Genomic DNA, 16630 nt, shown 5'->3' with positions numbered 1-16630 from the left:
ATCTATTGCCAGCAATGGGCAGGTCAGGCACCTAAATCCAGAGGCAGAGTTCAAAACCAACTGTCTCCACTTCCACATCAAAGCCGCTGCTGGCAATGGAAAGACAAGACTCAGCGACCCACGGGATCACTGCTGGAGCCGGGCATGCGACACCGGGCAGGCAAAGTTCCCGGCATGCAGGAGTCGGATCGGCAGCATGTGACCGTGTCTCAGGCGGCACTCGCAGCCAGGCCGACTTCAGAGATGGCTTCCTGTTTCCAAATGAGCCCCCCCTCACCCCCCCGGGCTCATCTCGTTGCACTCACCCCCGCCCCCACCAGAACCTCCATCACAGTTTGTGGCTCTCCTGCCACTCTCTCCTCAGCTCAGTGATCTCTCTGCCATACCAGTCGTGGAGCTTAGAGAAACACACCGTGCCTGGGCACACCGGGCTGTCCGCCACCAGGGCCCCAGGGCCACAGGTATTGCCAGATGATGCGCGTCTGCGAGGCGGCAAAGGAGGCGGCTTCACGCTTCCCTCGTGGCTGCCGCCCGCAGATGTTCTCATGCTCCCTGAGTCAGCAAGGCCCCCGGGGATATCCCCAGCTGGCAGGGTATCCATGCACTGAACGTTATTCCACACGGCACAGCCGTTCTCTTTCAGGGGGGCGCAAGGCGGCACCATGGGTCTCTCCCGGGGAGGTGACAGCTCCAGAGCTGGAGACATGGTGTCCAAGCAAAGAGCCGACTTGGTTTTCCGGTAAATCGGTGACCTCCTTTGGATGCTTCGGCTGCCAGCCAGGCCTGACTGCATCTCCTCCAGCTGCTTCTCCAGCTCCTTCACCACCAGCCGCAAGTAGTCGAAGCTGGCGCGCGACAGGGACTTGACCCAGGACTCCATGGCAGCCTGGCTCTCGGCCGCCAGGACATAGGTTCGCGACTTGGCGCAGTTAAACTTGATGGCGAAGGTGAACTCCTCGGCGGCCTCGCAGAGCTCCACCGTGCAGCCCTCCAAGATGATCACGCCCACCGGCTCCCGGCTCTCCCGCTCCTCGAAGTAGAAGAGCATGTTGCCCTTCAGCACGAACCAGCGGCGGTGGTAGGCCGTGTTCCGCTCGCCCTTCTTGAAGAGGAAGCCGGCGTTGTCGGCGGGGGAGTCGCAGGTGGCGTAGAATGCCAGGCTGCGCTCGTTCAGCTTCATGGCGCCTAGGCCTAGAGGGGGAGAGAGATTCATATGGGATCGGGGGCGAGGATCTGCCGGGTTCTCTGAGCTACGAGCAAAGGCCAGGGAGCCCAGGCAGTCCCATCCCAGGAGCTAGAGTGAGGTCCCTACTCAGAGTGCCCACGTGGGTACTGCCTGGAAACGGACAGCAGGTAGCAAACCCCTAAACAGGGGCACCGGGGCAACCTGCTTGAATTGGCTGCTTGGGGAGCCCAGGGCCAGAATGCCTCTGGGAAGAGATGGGGTCATGGAGGCCTTAACTTATCAGCAAGGAAAGCGATTTTCTATGCTTGAGGGAGAGACCCTGCTCACTGCAACTGGCTGCTTCTTTCTTTGTCAACTCCCCTGCTTGCCATCCAGGTCACCAGGCCCTATTTCTGCTCCTGGCTGTTTGTCTTTCCAGGGAGAGCCCATTGGATCAGTTTCACTTTGCTTACTGTCAGTTTCCTTTCTGGTTCTTGGGCCCTGAGGGGGAGGGGAACCACTGTTTAAAACAGGGGTCGGCAACCTTTCAGAAGTGGTGTGCCAAGTCTTCATTTATTCACTCTGATTTAAGGTTTTGCATGCCAGTAATACATTAACGTTTTTAGAAGGTCTCTTTCTATAAGTCTATAATATGTAACTAAACTATTGTTGTATGTGAAGTAAATAAGGTTTTTAAAATGTTTAAGAAGCTTCATTTAAAATTAAATTAAAATGCAGAGCCCCCCGGACCGGTGGCCAGGAGCCGGGCAGTGTGAGTGCCACTGAAAATCAGCTCACGTGCTGCCTTCGGCACACGTGCCATAGGTTGCCTACCCCTGGTTTAAAACATACTTTCAATTTAAAAGAGTTCTATTGATCTCCGCTTTTTGTTCAAGGCTGACTTTTACAAAACCAACAATGTTCTGGGTGAATCTGATGCCCTTTTCCCTTTCCCCTCAGTGGGATCACGCCCAATCTAATGCTATTTATCTAGGAATGGCTCTTCAGCTATGCCTAGAGTACACTTCCCCCTCCCCATAAATGCACTTGAACAACGCAGAATGCAGCTGGCCCAGCACTGCTAATTGGGTTCCTAGCACCAGTTTATTGCTGCCCTGATCAGCAGGGACCAGGAGTACTCAGGGTGCTGCAAACACTGCTGGCATTGGTTACTCCCTGTCAGCCATAGTCAGTTGCTTCAAGTCCTGTGGTTGCTAATCAGAGCGTCCTAGATGCTGCTGTTTTGCAAGCTGGGTGAAGTTAGGCCCTAGCAGCTTATCTAGCCACCCAGCTGCTCGAGCACATTCACAGCTGCCGCAGACGTTGCTTGTTTAGCTGTCCTTGCTCCTCCTCTGTGGGGGAAGAACTGGGAGTCAGATGACCCAGGTTCTTTTCCCACATCTACCACTAACTGACTGTGTGATTCGTGCTGCTCTGTACCCATGTCCCCACCTGGAAAACAAGGATTGTGTCACCTACCCTGCACTGCAACTACCAGCCATGAGTCCGGAAGCGTCATTCTGAGCATGTGGGTGGTTCCGCTGATTTCAGTGGGAACATGTCCATGCTTTCACGGTTAGTGTCTACTTAAGCACTTCACTGCAGCCAGAGCAATGCAAAGATGGAGGGTTGCCAGAGCTTCCACGATTCCAGTGGCCCCCGATGGCTGGCTGGAACGGAACCTCAAACAGCCCCCACCATCCCCACAATGGACCTGCCACTAGCCTTTGGAACAGTCCTTGCCGAGTGGTTTCCTTTCAGTTTAGTGACTTGGTTCTGATCGAGGAAGTAAATGGTCTTACAACCTTTGTTACCAACAACAGCTGTTGCTGGTGACCAAGCCACCAATGAAAGAGGTTTTCATGCTGTTAGGCTGCTGTCCTTGACCTCAGCAGCAGGCGTGTCACTTGTGGTGAGGAAAGGGCAGCATTTGTCCCCAAGATCTTAGTTTGCCCCCTGACTTTTAACAGGTCCATATGCTCCACGCTCTCTTCCACTCCCCCCCACACCCAGCCTTTGCAGAGTGAAATAAAATCATGTATCACGTTGGGTATGCGGACATCAAACTTCTCCCCCTCCCCCAACAATTTTTCTGAAATGCAGCCTCTGTTCAGTGCCACAGAAGCCACAGCCTCTGGGGTCTATAAATATAACACCACTGCTAGCTTTTGCTTCCTTGAAGCTACTGACAGCACCTCCAGCGCAAGGCACTCAAAGCCTGGGAGGCTGATAACTATCAGTAACCATTTTACAGCTGGGGAAAGCAGCACTCAAAGGTGAAGGTCCAAGTTTTCCAAAGCGGCCCATGAATTTTGGGTGCCCAGGTGGGAGCAGCTGGAGGTTGGCTTCTCCGAGGGCCTGAGCAACTGCGGCTACAGTTAAAAAGCAATGGGCGCTACGGGTGCTCAGCAGACCGAAGCAGCAGATTGTAGCGTGTCAAATGTGGCACCCAAACTCAACACCCAGGGGTTTAGTGACTAGCCCCAAGGAAACACAGTGAGGCTGTTTCAGAACTGGGACTAGAATCCAAGAGTCCCAGGCCTTTGCTCTGACCACTAGACCACACTCCTCCCTGAAAGACCATTGCTGTTTAACTCTAGTCCTAATCTAGTAATTTTTTTAAACATACGACTACAACAAAACACTTGGACATGGACAAGTACTTTCAAAGATTAATTGGGCTTTTCCCCTGTTACCAGAAGGTTATTTTTATAACCACACAGGAGCCTCATTCGGTGTAGAAGCCATGTAGGAAATAACAGGGAAGGTTGCAAGCTTCACAGCCTCATTCATGAAGTGACTTTTTTGTTCGTTCGTTTGTTTGTTTAACTTATTAAAAAGTGACTTTTATTCTGCAGCTAGCAGGAGGCCAGCCCAGCTAGCATGACTAAGGGATGAAAATTAAATACAAGTCTTTAACGTAGCAGCAGACCATTCGCTCATTCTTGGGTTTGTAGCTGTATGAGGTTTTGGGTTTTTTAAGTGACACTGAGAAAGCCGGGTTGAGAGCAGCCCCCATTGCACCTTGCAGTGTGTCTTTCAGCAGGCGTGTTTCCTGCATGTCAGCCAGGGTCCTAGCTTTCTGTGGACTCCTGGGGGAATTGGGTTGTTCCCCCCCGGAGCCTGCTAGGCATGGGGCAAGCTAGCAGCACCTCCCCCCCCCCGAGTGGCTTAGCTCGCCAGTGGGTGCTGGAGTCAGACACGAGTGGGGAAGGGGCTGCGTGTCTCCTGCTGGGCCCCTGGCACGGTCAGCGCAGGGAGGCAGCCAGCTGGGATGCGGGGCAGGGGAACAACCCTGGTGGCACCCAACGCTGGAGACTCCGGGCTCGAGCCCAGCCCAGCAGGGCTGCGCCAGGCAGCCTCTCGGCGCGGGCCCATCCCCGTGGCCTCCAGCCCCGCTCTAGCTCGGCCCAGAGACCGGCCTGTCCCCTGCAGCCTCCCGCCTCGCCGGGCTCTGCCCGCGCCCCGGCTCCGGCTCCGGCTCCGGCCCCGGCCAAGGCTCCGTCCCGCCCCCCGCTCTTACTGCTGCGCGCCGCCGGCTGCGCCCCGCTCCTTTGTTCCCTCCGCGCCGCTCCTGCGGGCCCCGGCTCCTCCTCCGCGGGCTGCGGCTGCCGGCCACCGGCCGCTCTTAAAGAGCCAGCCCAGCCCTGCCACCCGCCTCCGAGCCAGCGCGGGTGGGTGTGTCTACACGGCCTCGGAAACCCGGACTCACACCGCTGGGAGCCCAACCCCCTGCCGGCCACACGCAAAGGTGCAAGTACCCGGGACCCTGAGCCCTGCGGCGACTGGGGGCCAAGCCCCGTCATTGTGAAGTGTGGACGCAGCTCAAGCCCCAGAGCCCAGTCGGAAGCTCTGTGCAGCGGGGGAAGGGCCCCTTAGCAAGGCGGGGAGATCTGGGGCCAGCCCTAAACCCAGGTTGACCATGCAGTGTGGACATACCCTAAGGCAGTGTTTCTCAACCAGGGGTATGTGGGTACGCTGAGGTCTTCCAGGGGGCACTCGAATCCTCTAAATCAGTGGGTCTCAACCTGCCAGTCGCGAACTCCGTGGGGGTTGCAGGATGGGTTTAGGGGGATTGAAAGTGCAGGGCCGGCGCTAGGGGTGGCAAACTGGGCAATTGCCTGGGGGCTCGTTAAGCTAAGTTCGGTGGCTCGGGTTTAGACAAGGCTCACAAGTGAAACACAGGCTCCAGTGTCCCACGGAAAGGTAAGTACAATATAGTCCAGTGGATGGATTTGATGATGGTATGGTAGAAATGAGAACGTCAGCAGTTTTTCAGTGAGAGGGCGCCGTGCCACTTGTATTTTGATGTCTGATTTTGTAAGCAAGTCGTTTGTAAGTGAGGTGTAACTTGGGGGTGGGCAAGACCAATCAGCCTCCTGAACGGGGTACAGTCGTCTGGACAGGTTGAGACCCGCTGCCCTAAGGGATTAGAGGCGAGCCGGATGGCCGTGTGGTACAGGTCAGAACATTAATGCTTCTGGGAGAAATTGCTATTGCAGGATGTTATTATTAGTCACATTACTGGAGTGCAGGCCATGGACCCTGCTGTGCCGGGCACTGTACAACCACGGAACAGAGTCCCTGCCCCAAAGAGCTTCCAATCCGAGTATAAGACAAGAGACAACAGATGGCTATGGACTGGCCAGGACAAGGAAACAGCAAGACAATACGCAACGAGTTCCACCCTTGGGCCTTAACTTCAAGGTGCTGGGCCCACAGATAACTAGGGCTCTGGGTAAAGCCGAGGGGTGACAGCTCCACTCCTGGGCTCCGTGAGAAGCTTTACCACAAGGCTAATTGCTCTATTTGAGGTGCCCTCCTTTGGCTGCCTCTTCTGACACAGATACCGAGCAACGCGTGTATCAAAACATGCCTGTCAAAACAAGCTGGTCCACTGCCCAGACTTGTCCCCCTGGGGAAAAGATGAAAGGACAAAGAACATACGACAGGTGCTAGGCCCAGCTATTACGGTCAGCCTGGTGTACGGGCCTGTATAGAATAGAATATTGGCAGCAGGGCAGCCAGTGGTACCAGCGTACGAGCGGCTGCACTTACAGGCCCAGCTGCGATGGGTGCCCCATTGTCTTAGCTCTATGCGAGAGACAGTCCCCACCCCAAAAAGTGAGTAGTCTAGAAAAACTAGATTTATTATCCCTATTTTATACACTGCCTTGCCCAAGGTCGCACGGGGCGTCCATGACAAAACTGGGACTAGAACCCAGCTCTTCCCAGGTCCCTGTGCAAAGTTTCACAAATACATCGCCGGTCACTGACAGGCCTGAGCACAGGAGATGAATCTGGGAATTATTATTGTCAAATGTTTATGCTGCAGCAGCTAGCGCAGAGGCTTCAAATCTGATCATGGTAGGTGCTGTATGAACACACATAAAGCCCTGGCCCTTGCCCCAGACAGTCTACAGTCTAACACGAGTTCGTCCATTGAAGCCAGGGGGAATAGTTGGTGGGTTGAAGCTAAGCACGTGTCTCAGTGTTTGCAGGCTCAGGGCCTGAGTCTACTAGTGCACTACGCAGATTGTGTGTATCTCCTTGTCCGTGCTTTCAAGAGGACACAGCCAGTGCCCACTCTTTGAACGTACTGGTGCCATCAGTATTTAATTGTGGCTTGATTCCTTATATGGGGCATCGATTGAGTGATGTTATACATTGCACAACAGCCTGACAAATCTAGTGACTGCGTTATCCTTCTTAGGATAGCATCACTTACAGTATGTAGACATTATTGCTTCTTTCACAAGACCAGAATCCTTTTGTGGGCCCAACACCGGAACATAATTTGCAATCAAACAATTAATAACAGGGAAATTAAGCCTTCCTCCTCGCCCACATAAAAAGGAAATGCACAAACCACTAAAGCCTATGATGATGCACACTATAATACACATGACTGAAATCAAGAGGTGGCCACTGAGCCAAGGGTGAATTTGGTCCAGGATAGTATTGCAATTATGCAAGTGTCTAGGAATCAAAGGTCCCCTGCAGACAAGTCCATGTAACCTTGTGTGTAGGTTTTTCTTTGTAGAAGGACAGTGTTTCCTCAGGAGAGTTGGTTGACCCTGTTTTCTGTCAAAAACTGCAATTTTGTCAAAAATCTAAATGTTTGGCAGGAACGTGTCGCTTTGGCTGAAAATTTTGATGGAAAAAAAGGCGAACTGAATCGTGAAAGAACGTCAGAATGGCCATACTAGGGCAGACCACTGGTCCCTCAAGTCTAGTATCCTCTTCGCTGCCAGTGGCCAGTGCCAGATGCTTCAGAGGGAATGAACAGACCAGGGCAATTATCGAGTGATCCATCCCCCGTCATCCAGTCCCAGCTTCTGGACTTTCTGATTTTGTTTCAATAATGACAAAACATATTAAAATGTGTGTTTTAATATTAAATATATTAATGTTTTGATGGTCTTGAATGGGAATTTTTTGGAATTTTCATTCTGTGGGAAATTTTGATTTTTTATGCTAATTAATTTTGGCCTGTCGTTCTAATTTGGAATGAAAACAGAGATCACATTTCCCCAGGTTCAGCGCTGCAACACAGCTGTTGGTTTCCTTGGCAGCTAGACCCTTTCCCCTCTGGAATGGAGAATGGGTTTCGAAAGGGCAGCCAAATCAGCCCTAGTTTTTATCTTCTCTCAAAACAGGTTCTGGATGCATGGTCTGCTCGACTCTGCTGCATCATTCTCTACCCATCTTTCCAGTTCTGCACAGAGAGGCCTCGGCTAGTAGAGAGCCGTTGAAGGATGCTTTAAAAATCCCTTTCATGGGAGTTCACTTGCTCACCAGATTAGCTCTGCAATGCAAACTGATTCTACCCACCTTGTAGACCTGCAAACAGGCACCTTCAATGCATTGCCTGCTAAGGGCTGAGTGTAAAGTTGCTACGGCGTGTGTGCAGGCTCAGGCACATGTATTGCACACCAAATACAAGCCACTCAAAAAATTATTGTTGCAGCTTATTTCTTACACGCTAATGCCAGGCTGGGCACAGTGCGAGCTGCAATGATCAAGGCAGTTCCCTGCTCTGCAGAATTTACAGAATAGAAGAGAGCCATGGAGAGGGGAAAATGAGGTGCTGTGAACCCCAGAGGAAAGAGCGGGTGGGTGGGGGGAAGCGCAGTTGAAGTCAACCACAGGCTTCAACAGGAGGTGGATTGGGCCCCCGTCCAGCTGACTGCATGAGCACATGAGGTGAGTAGCCTCCATCTCACTTGGCAAAAGACTGCTTGTGGCCAGAGAATGCAGCCCCCTACTCCAGATGCTGTCAGAAGGGGGGTAGTGCAGTGTTTGGCCTAATCCCTAAGGGCCTGATCTGGCAAAGAGCTGAGGGGAACGAGGGGGCTCTGCCCACTGGCCCACAGGATGCGGCATTGGGCCCAGAGGCCTGAGCTAAACACACAGTTGAACTAAAGGTGTAAACGTATTGATACAAGCTGGTTTAAACCAGTTTAAGCATCTCTGCTCAGGGCTGTGTGCTAAATCGGGTCTGGGCCAACATGTATGTATGTAGATGAGGCCTTAACCGGAATCCAGTGTTGCTTCATTGCCTTGGTCAGCGTTGTGAGCCACACCCCGAGCAGTGCCTGGCACTATCACCCTTCCTTCCCCAGGACAGGGTGGCATGAGCCATCGAAACATGCACAGTTCATTAGTGGAGGCAGCTGTGTGGGTTGGAAACTGAACTGTGCCCTGTTGTCACTGAGCCCAGGCCAGGGCAGTCACAATGGAACAGGAAAACCCTGACACCAAGGTAGCAAACAATCCGGCAGATCCCTTTGTGAAGCAATTAAAGGCAGCCAGCTGCTGTCCTGCTGGCTAATTAGTTAAGAGGGTTTCCTCTTTAATCCGGATTTACCTATTGTTCTCATTCTGATGGCTTCCCATCACCCTCATCCAGCTGGAGCTGTGTAGGGAAGGAAATTTCACTCCACACCTGTTTGTCGCAGGCCCTATTTGTCCTGCTTACTCGGCCCCCTGGAAGGTTGTGACAATCCCTGAGTTACATCTGGCCTGAATGGGTCTCCTCTGAGCTGCGTCACACCTCAGGCATGACTCCAGTACTTAAACGGGCGTGATGGAGAACAGAACCAGGGGAGTCTCTAAAGCTGCACATACAACTTGTGTGTGTGCCCGCGCGCATCGGCGCCTTTCTGGGTTTGCTGAGCTAACCCCCCACGTACCGTGGCTGCATCCATTTCTTACAGGAAACACAAGGCTGCTCAAGAAGCTAATGGAAAACCTCACCAGTACAGCATTCTCTGAGCGAGACGCATTCATTCTTTGGGACCAAACTGCCCGCCAGCTCTTTCCAAACTAGGACTCTTATTAGTATTGCAAGGAGTTCAGACCCCAATTTTTGACTTGTGGGCTCCCTATTCCAGTGCAGTCAACACTGCACAGATGAGTGAGACCCCCAGCTGATGAAATAGTCTCTAGTCCATGGGGGGAATCTAGGAACCAGGGGACCACGAGTTTGAGGCTCACCTCTTCTGCTCCCTGCTGTTTATAGTTCTGAGCCCTTCACTTCCCTTATTCAGGAGCAAGGCCTCTGACCTGGCCCTTAGGAAGCAGGCAAGTATCATTTCCCCCTCATTTTACAGAGAAGTTAACTGAAACATTGCACTGGGTCATTGCAAGGGTCATTCCCTTCACTGGGAATTGACACCACGCTTCTAATATGCCTGACTGAGGTTTCATTCAGGCTGAATGTGCCAAATCTATATGGTTGGCAAGCCTGGCTGTAACCACTAGGTAACACTGCCTTCTGAGACAGCAGTAGAGTCCAGAAGTCCTGATCCCTAATATTCTACTGCTGTCTTGCAAATAGTTATGCATCCCACTGGCAAAGAACGTGCCACAGGATCCTCTAGTGGCTGGCCCGAATATAGAGCTAACAATTACTTGTTAGCTCACATGGTAGAGCTCTGTTCTGTGGAGCTAATGGACCAATGGCCAAGCTCCTCAATGGGAGTCAGGTGCCTGTTGAAATTAATGAGAATTAGGTGCCTAAATACCTTTGGATCTGGGCCAAAGTTCAAACCCTTCTTATGACCCAGGGGAGGATGCACCTGCTGGACATCACTGTTGTTTTTCCCCCCAGTTTTATTTTTGTAATGGTTTTTGAATCATATTATTTGGAATAATACAACAGGAGAGAAGCTCCTAAACACCAGGCTTCTAGCTGGAAACAATTACCTGTCAATGGTGGCATGAGGGGGCCACCAAATACAGGGGTTCCACATTTCAGCCATATGGCCCGCAGCGACTGTACCACTACTGCTACTGCTCTCTGGCATGATCTCCAAACTTCTCATAGCCTCAGTGGGCATTAGGAGTGTGGACAGAATGCAAGACGAGGTCCTATTCAGTAGTATATTGTGAAAACCCTTCTGCTGTGTGTACTGGGATTTTTGAATGTGTGGGGATCGAGTGTGAATTTGTTACCCAGCCTGGTGACAACCAGGTAAACAAAGATCTAGAATTTCAAAGCGGATATAAAACTTTTGTCAAACACTGATATACAGTAACTCCTCACTTAACGTTGTAGTTGTGTTCCTGAAAAATGGGACTTTAAGTGAAATGATGTTAAGTGAATCCAATTTCCCCATAAGAATTAATGTAAATGGGGGGGATTAGGTTCTAGGGAAAATTTTTTCACCAGACCAAAATATATATATATATATATACACACACACACACACACAGAGTACACGTTTTAAACGAACAATGTAATACTGTTCACAGCTATGATGATTGTGAAGCTTGGTTGAGGTGATGAAGTCAGAGGGTGGAAGAGGGTGGGATATTTCCCAGGGAATGCCTTGCTGCTAAATCAGTGGTTCTCAGACTTTTGTACTGGTGACCCCTTTCACACAGCAAGCCTCTGAGTGCGACCCCCCCCCCTTATAAATTAAAAATACTTTTTAATATATTTAACACCATTATAAATGCTGGAGGCAAAGCAGGGCTTGGGGTGGAGGCTGACAGCTCGCGATCCCGCCATGTGACCCCCCCTGAGGGGTCCCAACCCCCCGTTTGAGAACCCCTGTGCTAAATGATGAACTAGCACTCGGCTGAGCCCTCAAGGGGTAACACCTTGTTGTTAATGTAGCCTCTCACTCTACAAGGCAGCAGGAATGGAGGGAGGGGAGACAGCATGGCAGACAGAGACAGCCACACCCTGTGTGTGGGAGAGAGAGAGAGATGCGCACTGCCCCCGCCCGTGTCCCCACCCTGCTCTATATGGAGAAGAAGGGGTAAGCGGGGTGTAGGCGCAGGGGGAAGGGGGACACCCTGACATTAGCCTGCCTCTTCCCCCCCCTCCACCACACTGCAAGCAGGAGGCTCGGGGAGCAGCTCAGAGGCAGAGGCCAGGAGCAGCAGGGGCAGCGAGTTCGATGGGCCCATGGTGCCCGTGCTCCAGCAATATTCAGGCCCCAGGGGCCTGGCTCCACCACTGTTCAGCCCCACTTGCTGCCCCCACGTGCTCCCCCAAGCGTCCCTGCCTGTGCCCCGGGCAGCAGGTGGCTGCCCCCTGCAGCTCTGCGCTGTGCTCTGCTCTGCCAGCTCCTGGCATCAACTGCTGCCGCAGGGTCCTAGCGCCTCCCATCACACGTGCCAGGGCAGGCTGCCTATGCCCGTCCGCCTTGGATGGAGGGACCCTTCCCTTTTCCGGCGGGACCCTCCACCAGCACAAGCCCCGCCCCCTGCCGTTACCACTCCTGCCCCACGCTGGGCAAGAGGCAGTCCCATCCCCCACCCCCAGTGAGGCTACAGTGAGGGGCAGTAGCAGGGGAGGAGGCACACATGTGATGGCAGCCCCCCTCCCCCACCACAGGGAGGTGAGGGAGGCTTCCTGGACCGGAGAGGGCCTTAGGAGCACGTGAAGTTACAGTGGTGCAAGGTGAGTGTGCTGCCTGTGGGGAGAGGGCTGGGGGGAGTCCTCTCTGGCCCCAGCTGGGGGCAGCCTGCCTGCAGCCCAAACACCTCATCCCTGGCCCCGCCCCACCCCAGAGCCTGCACCCCGAACCAGAGCCCCCGCCCCCCAACCCTCTGCCCCAGCCCTGAGCCCCCTTCTGCACTGTGAACCCCTCATCCCCTGCCCCACCCTGCAGCCTGCACTCCAACCCTCTGCCTGAGCTCCTCCCACCCCCCAAACTCCTCATTCCCAGCCCCACTCCATATCCCTCACATTTTTACATTATTTTAAAAAATATATCGGCTTACAAGGCAGGTGTGGGGGGGGGGTCGGACTTGGACCTGTTCTGGGCACCACCAAAAATTATACAACCCTGCCACCCCTGAGGAGCAGCACATGGCAGTGGGGGGAGGGACAGTTGCACTTGCTAGCCTGCTGGGCAGCTGCTGCACAGGGAACTTAGGGGGGCGGGGAGCTGATGGGGGGCTGCTGGTCCACCCTGGTTCCAAGCCCCCACCAGCTGGCTGCAATGGGCTGCTCTTCCTGCAAGCAGTGGACAAAGCAGGTGGCTGCCAAATGACATTAGAAGAGAGCACTGCACAACTTTAAACGAGCATGTTCCCTAGTTGATCAGCAACTAAACAATGTTAACAGGGACGGCTTTCAGTGAGGAGTTACTGTACGTTTATTAGGGCAGGTCTACACTAAGGGCGGGGGTCGAACTAGGGTACGCAAGTTCAGCTACGTGAATAGCGTAGCTGAACTCGAAGTACCCTAGTTCGAACTACTTACCCGTCCAGATGCCACGGGATCGAAGTCCACGGCTCCAAGGTCGACTCCGCCACCGTCGTTTGCAGTGGTGGAGTACCGGAGTCGACCGGAGCGACGGGGAGTTCGAACTCACCGTGTCGACCCGGCAGGTAAGTGTAGACTAGCCCTTAGAAAACAAATTCTCCCTTATTAGCCAGCACAATACTAAAAATGTCCACTAGATGGTAACAGAAACTCACTTTTAGGATTGTGGCAGCATTCCTTTCTTACATGCAGGAATTGTAGGTAATTCCTCGGTTCTGGCCTGCGTCATCTCCCCTGCTGTTCTAGTCTGGCGTTCCCATTTTGGCACCAGATGCTATTTAAATGAATCCTCTGAGCCAAGGATTTCAATGTGCTTTACCCATGGTGATTAGGTTCCACAGTACCCTTTGTGCAGCCAGTGAGTGTGAATCTCTCCATTTTCCAGATGGGGAAACTGAGGCACAGACCACTGACGTGACTTGCCTGAGATCACACAGCAAGTCAGCGGCAGGTCCAGAAGACAAGCCCAGACTCCCAGAACCCTGCAGTAACCATGACACTCACCCCCCTAAAACTAAATAAGAGATTACCAAACGGGCACAGAACTTACACAGTGCTCTCCTGGTTCAAAGCAGTTTGCAACCGCTACCCTTCCCCCACTCTGCCTCCTTGCCTCGTGTCTCCCACAGCCACGTGTGCCTTTTTGCACACTGTGTGTGTGCTTGCTACGCCCTCCCTATTTCAGTCCAGCAAACCCCACTCTCCTTTTATCCCAGTGGCTCCTGCAGACTCTCTGCAGTCTAGACATCCCACAAGACGTGATTCAATAATACTAAGGATGCTTTATATAGCATGCCAGCCATTCGCTCTTCAGTGCGTCCTGGCTACTCTGAGATACCAGCTCCTTTGGAGCAGAGACTATCTTTCTTCTGGGTGATGTAAAGGGCTGAGTGTATTGCATTCATAACTAATTAATCATTAAACAGCATGCATCAGTAGCTCTCCAAATCTTTTAAGCCAGATAGCCATGAGTTCACTGAGACCCCTTATAATTTCTTTAGGAACCAGTCTCCCTAGTTACAAGAGCAGCACTGAAGCCTTTAGAAAACTGTCAGAGAACGAGGCAGCAATCGGCCGGGACACCCTGGCTCCTGGGCTGCGAGTGCATCGCCCTTTATCCTTAGACAAATCCTAGCTGGAGGCATATTACGGAGGTTTTCCTGGTGCACTCCGGAGCAGCATGGACCTGGGCCAGTCACAGTGATGTTTAACATTCCTGACAGGAAGTCACTTCCCAAGCGCACCAGAGCAAACAAAGAATCGTAGCTAAAAATAAACATCGGCTTAACCCGCTAACGGAATGGCTGTGCTGCCTGTGTGGAGTGATCGGGCACAGATGGGACATGTTGTGACTCCAACTGAGGTGATGCAATAACAACAGTGAGAGGATACCATATATGGCCTGCTCCGCAGGGCTACGCCATGAACTGTCTCGGAGGCCGTTGGACACTTCTGCTACCTGCACTCGGCCTGTTCCTGCATCTGGCTGCAGCCCCAGCAGTCCCCATGACGGCAATGGGAGCTTTGCCCTATATTTAGTGCTGAGTTGGTGTGGATAACGAGTTCCCGTGCAACAGGAAAAAGCCAATTAAAAGAACTCTTAGTCTGTGTTTTATAGGGATGGTTACAAATACGTGTGGAGGTAAAGATCTGTTACATGCTCAGGTTTTAGGGATGGTATTATATACAGGTAACAATGGAGGGATATGGGGCAGTATTGTTCTGTTATTGTTCTGTCTTATGGTTGCACTGGGGTCCCACTGTGCTAAGAACTCTACATCTTACACAGTAAGAGACAGTCCCTGCCTGCTGAGCTTACATCTAACCAGACAAAGCAAGGATTGTCATCTCTTTTTTTTTACAGCTGGGGAGTTGAAGCACAATGAGATTAAGAGATTTGCCTAAGGTCATCTAGTAAGTCTGTGGCAGAGACAGGAATTGAACCCAGGATCCCAGCACTATACCTTCAGCTTCCCAAGACATATGAGTGTCATCAGCTGTACATAGGAAGGTACTCAGCTAGTTAGTGTGGAATTACAATACACAAGCAGACAGGCAGAGGCTGGTGGTCAGCAGGGTTAGCTGTGATTGCCTGTAGGGTTAGGCACTGTGGTAGGTGAGCAGGTGTTTTCTACCCAGGCAGGTTTTAAAGGAAGCTTCAAAGTCTTTTGTGCGTCAGGTTGTCTATTGTCAGTGAGGGCACCAGCCATTGCCTATGCAGTTCTGCTCAAGAAGAAGGGAAAACCATTAGTTCCCCCAACGTTTCTGATTCTTCACAGCCTAGGTCTGAGTGTAAAAGGCCAAAGAAAGGGCCCTGTTCTTGATTTTTTTCACATACAGGCCTTGCAGTGAAGCCAGTGGGAGAAGTGACTGCACAGACCAACTAAGTTTCACTCTACAGGCAAATAAGCATCATCCTGTCATTTTGGATGGCTCAGTAGATTGTGTGTCTGAGGGCCAGTCATGCAGCCCTTAATTCTCTAGGACAGTACAATTGTCCCATTGACCAGTCTCAAACTGGAGTTACACCCAATGCTTCTTCCCTTTGCTTCCAAGACAGCAAAGACTGCTGCTGGTGGAGTCCATCCCTCCTCGCTAGGACTGGCTTGATCATAGATAGAGAAAGGCATTGTGACTGCACTTTTTATCCTGATCTCCTTTTCAAACACTGTTAAGGGAAAATCAAGGCACCGCTCTCTACTATGATCAATATTCTTTGGGCTTGGCTAAAGCCCCTCAGCTTGCCTCTTGCAGAGGGATTACGTCATTTAACAACGACGGAAGGATAAAAACAAGAAGAAAAGATTGCAGAGAATTCCCAAGTGCATAAATAGCTTTCCTGGAAGCATGACAGACTCCCTTGTGCTATAACACCAGCCACAGGATGGGACTGGCTTTTAAGGAACAAAGACCCATTTTCTGAAAACATCCCTGGTAATAAAAAAAAGTGTGTGGGTGGAAGAGTACTGAAAATATATAATATACCAATACTCTGCACTTCAACAGCATCTTCCATCCAAGGTCTCAAAGTGCTTTGCACACAGAATTCATGAACCCTCCTCCCAAGCCTTTCTATCCTGGTGAGTGTGTAAATGGCACTTTTACACCAAATTCTAGCTGGAAAATGCAAAGTCTGTGAGAACCTTTTTTTCCTTTGGTTCTTCTTTAACTTAAAAGCAGGTAACTTTTAAATTGGGAACGGGATAGCTCAGTGGTTTGAGCATTAACCTGCTAAACCCAGGCTTGTGAGTTCAATCCTTGAGGAGACCACTTAGGGATCAAGGGCAAAAATTGGTCCTGCTAGTGAAGGCAGGGGGCTGGACACGATGACCTTCCAACCCTGACATTCTATGGAAGGGAAAAAAAAGGAAATGAAGAATTAAACCAAATACAACTTTAAGTCCCCCCCCTTTGATGACACAACCACACCTCCAGGGGGCGCCGTTGCAGAGCAATGGAAGCGCAGCCGGAGGAGAACGGGACGGGAAACCTCGTGCTGGAGGCAGCGGTTTAATGTCAGGGTGCAAGTTTTTCTCCTGTCGCTGGAAAACCACCCGAGCCGAATTTCTCCTCCCCGCGCACGGCGATGGCTTCCCGGCCGTGTGTGAGCGGGGCCGCGGCATAGGCGGTGCACTGGCGGCGCAGGCTGGGGGTGTTTCTCCGCCTTTCAAGCCGTA

At 52.0% G+C, this 16630-nt stretch overlaps 1 protein-coding gene across 1 annotated transcript; it reads right to left on the bottom strand.

Moving 5' to 3' along the window:
* Positions 1-325: 325 nt before the first annotated feature.
* On the bottom strand, positions 326-4771 carry PHETA1 (PH domain containing endocytic trafficking adaptor 1). The gene is made up of 2 exons (XM_044990376.1): positions 4689-4771; positions 326-1191 (listed from the first exon to the last, which is right to left on the bottom strand). The coding sequence occupies exon 2, from the start codon at positions 1178-1180 to the stop codon at positions 329-331; it is 852 nt and encodes a 283-aa protein (XP_044846311.1). The 5' UTR covers positions 1181-1191; positions 4689-4771; the 3' UTR covers positions 326-328.
* Between the last annotated feature and the right edge of the window lie 11859 nt (positions 4772-16630).

The sequence above is a fragment of the Mauremys mutica genome, chromosome 16 (genome assembly GCF_020497125.1).
Source record: "Mauremys mutica isolate MM-2020 ecotype Southern chromosome 16, ASM2049712v1, whole genome shotgun sequence".
Classification (NCBI taxonomy): Eukaryota; Metazoa; Chordata; order Testudines; family Geoemydidae; genus Mauremys; species Mauremys mutica.
Note: the sequence above shows the minus strand (reverse complement) of the source record. Positions and strands in the feature narration are given on the sequence as shown.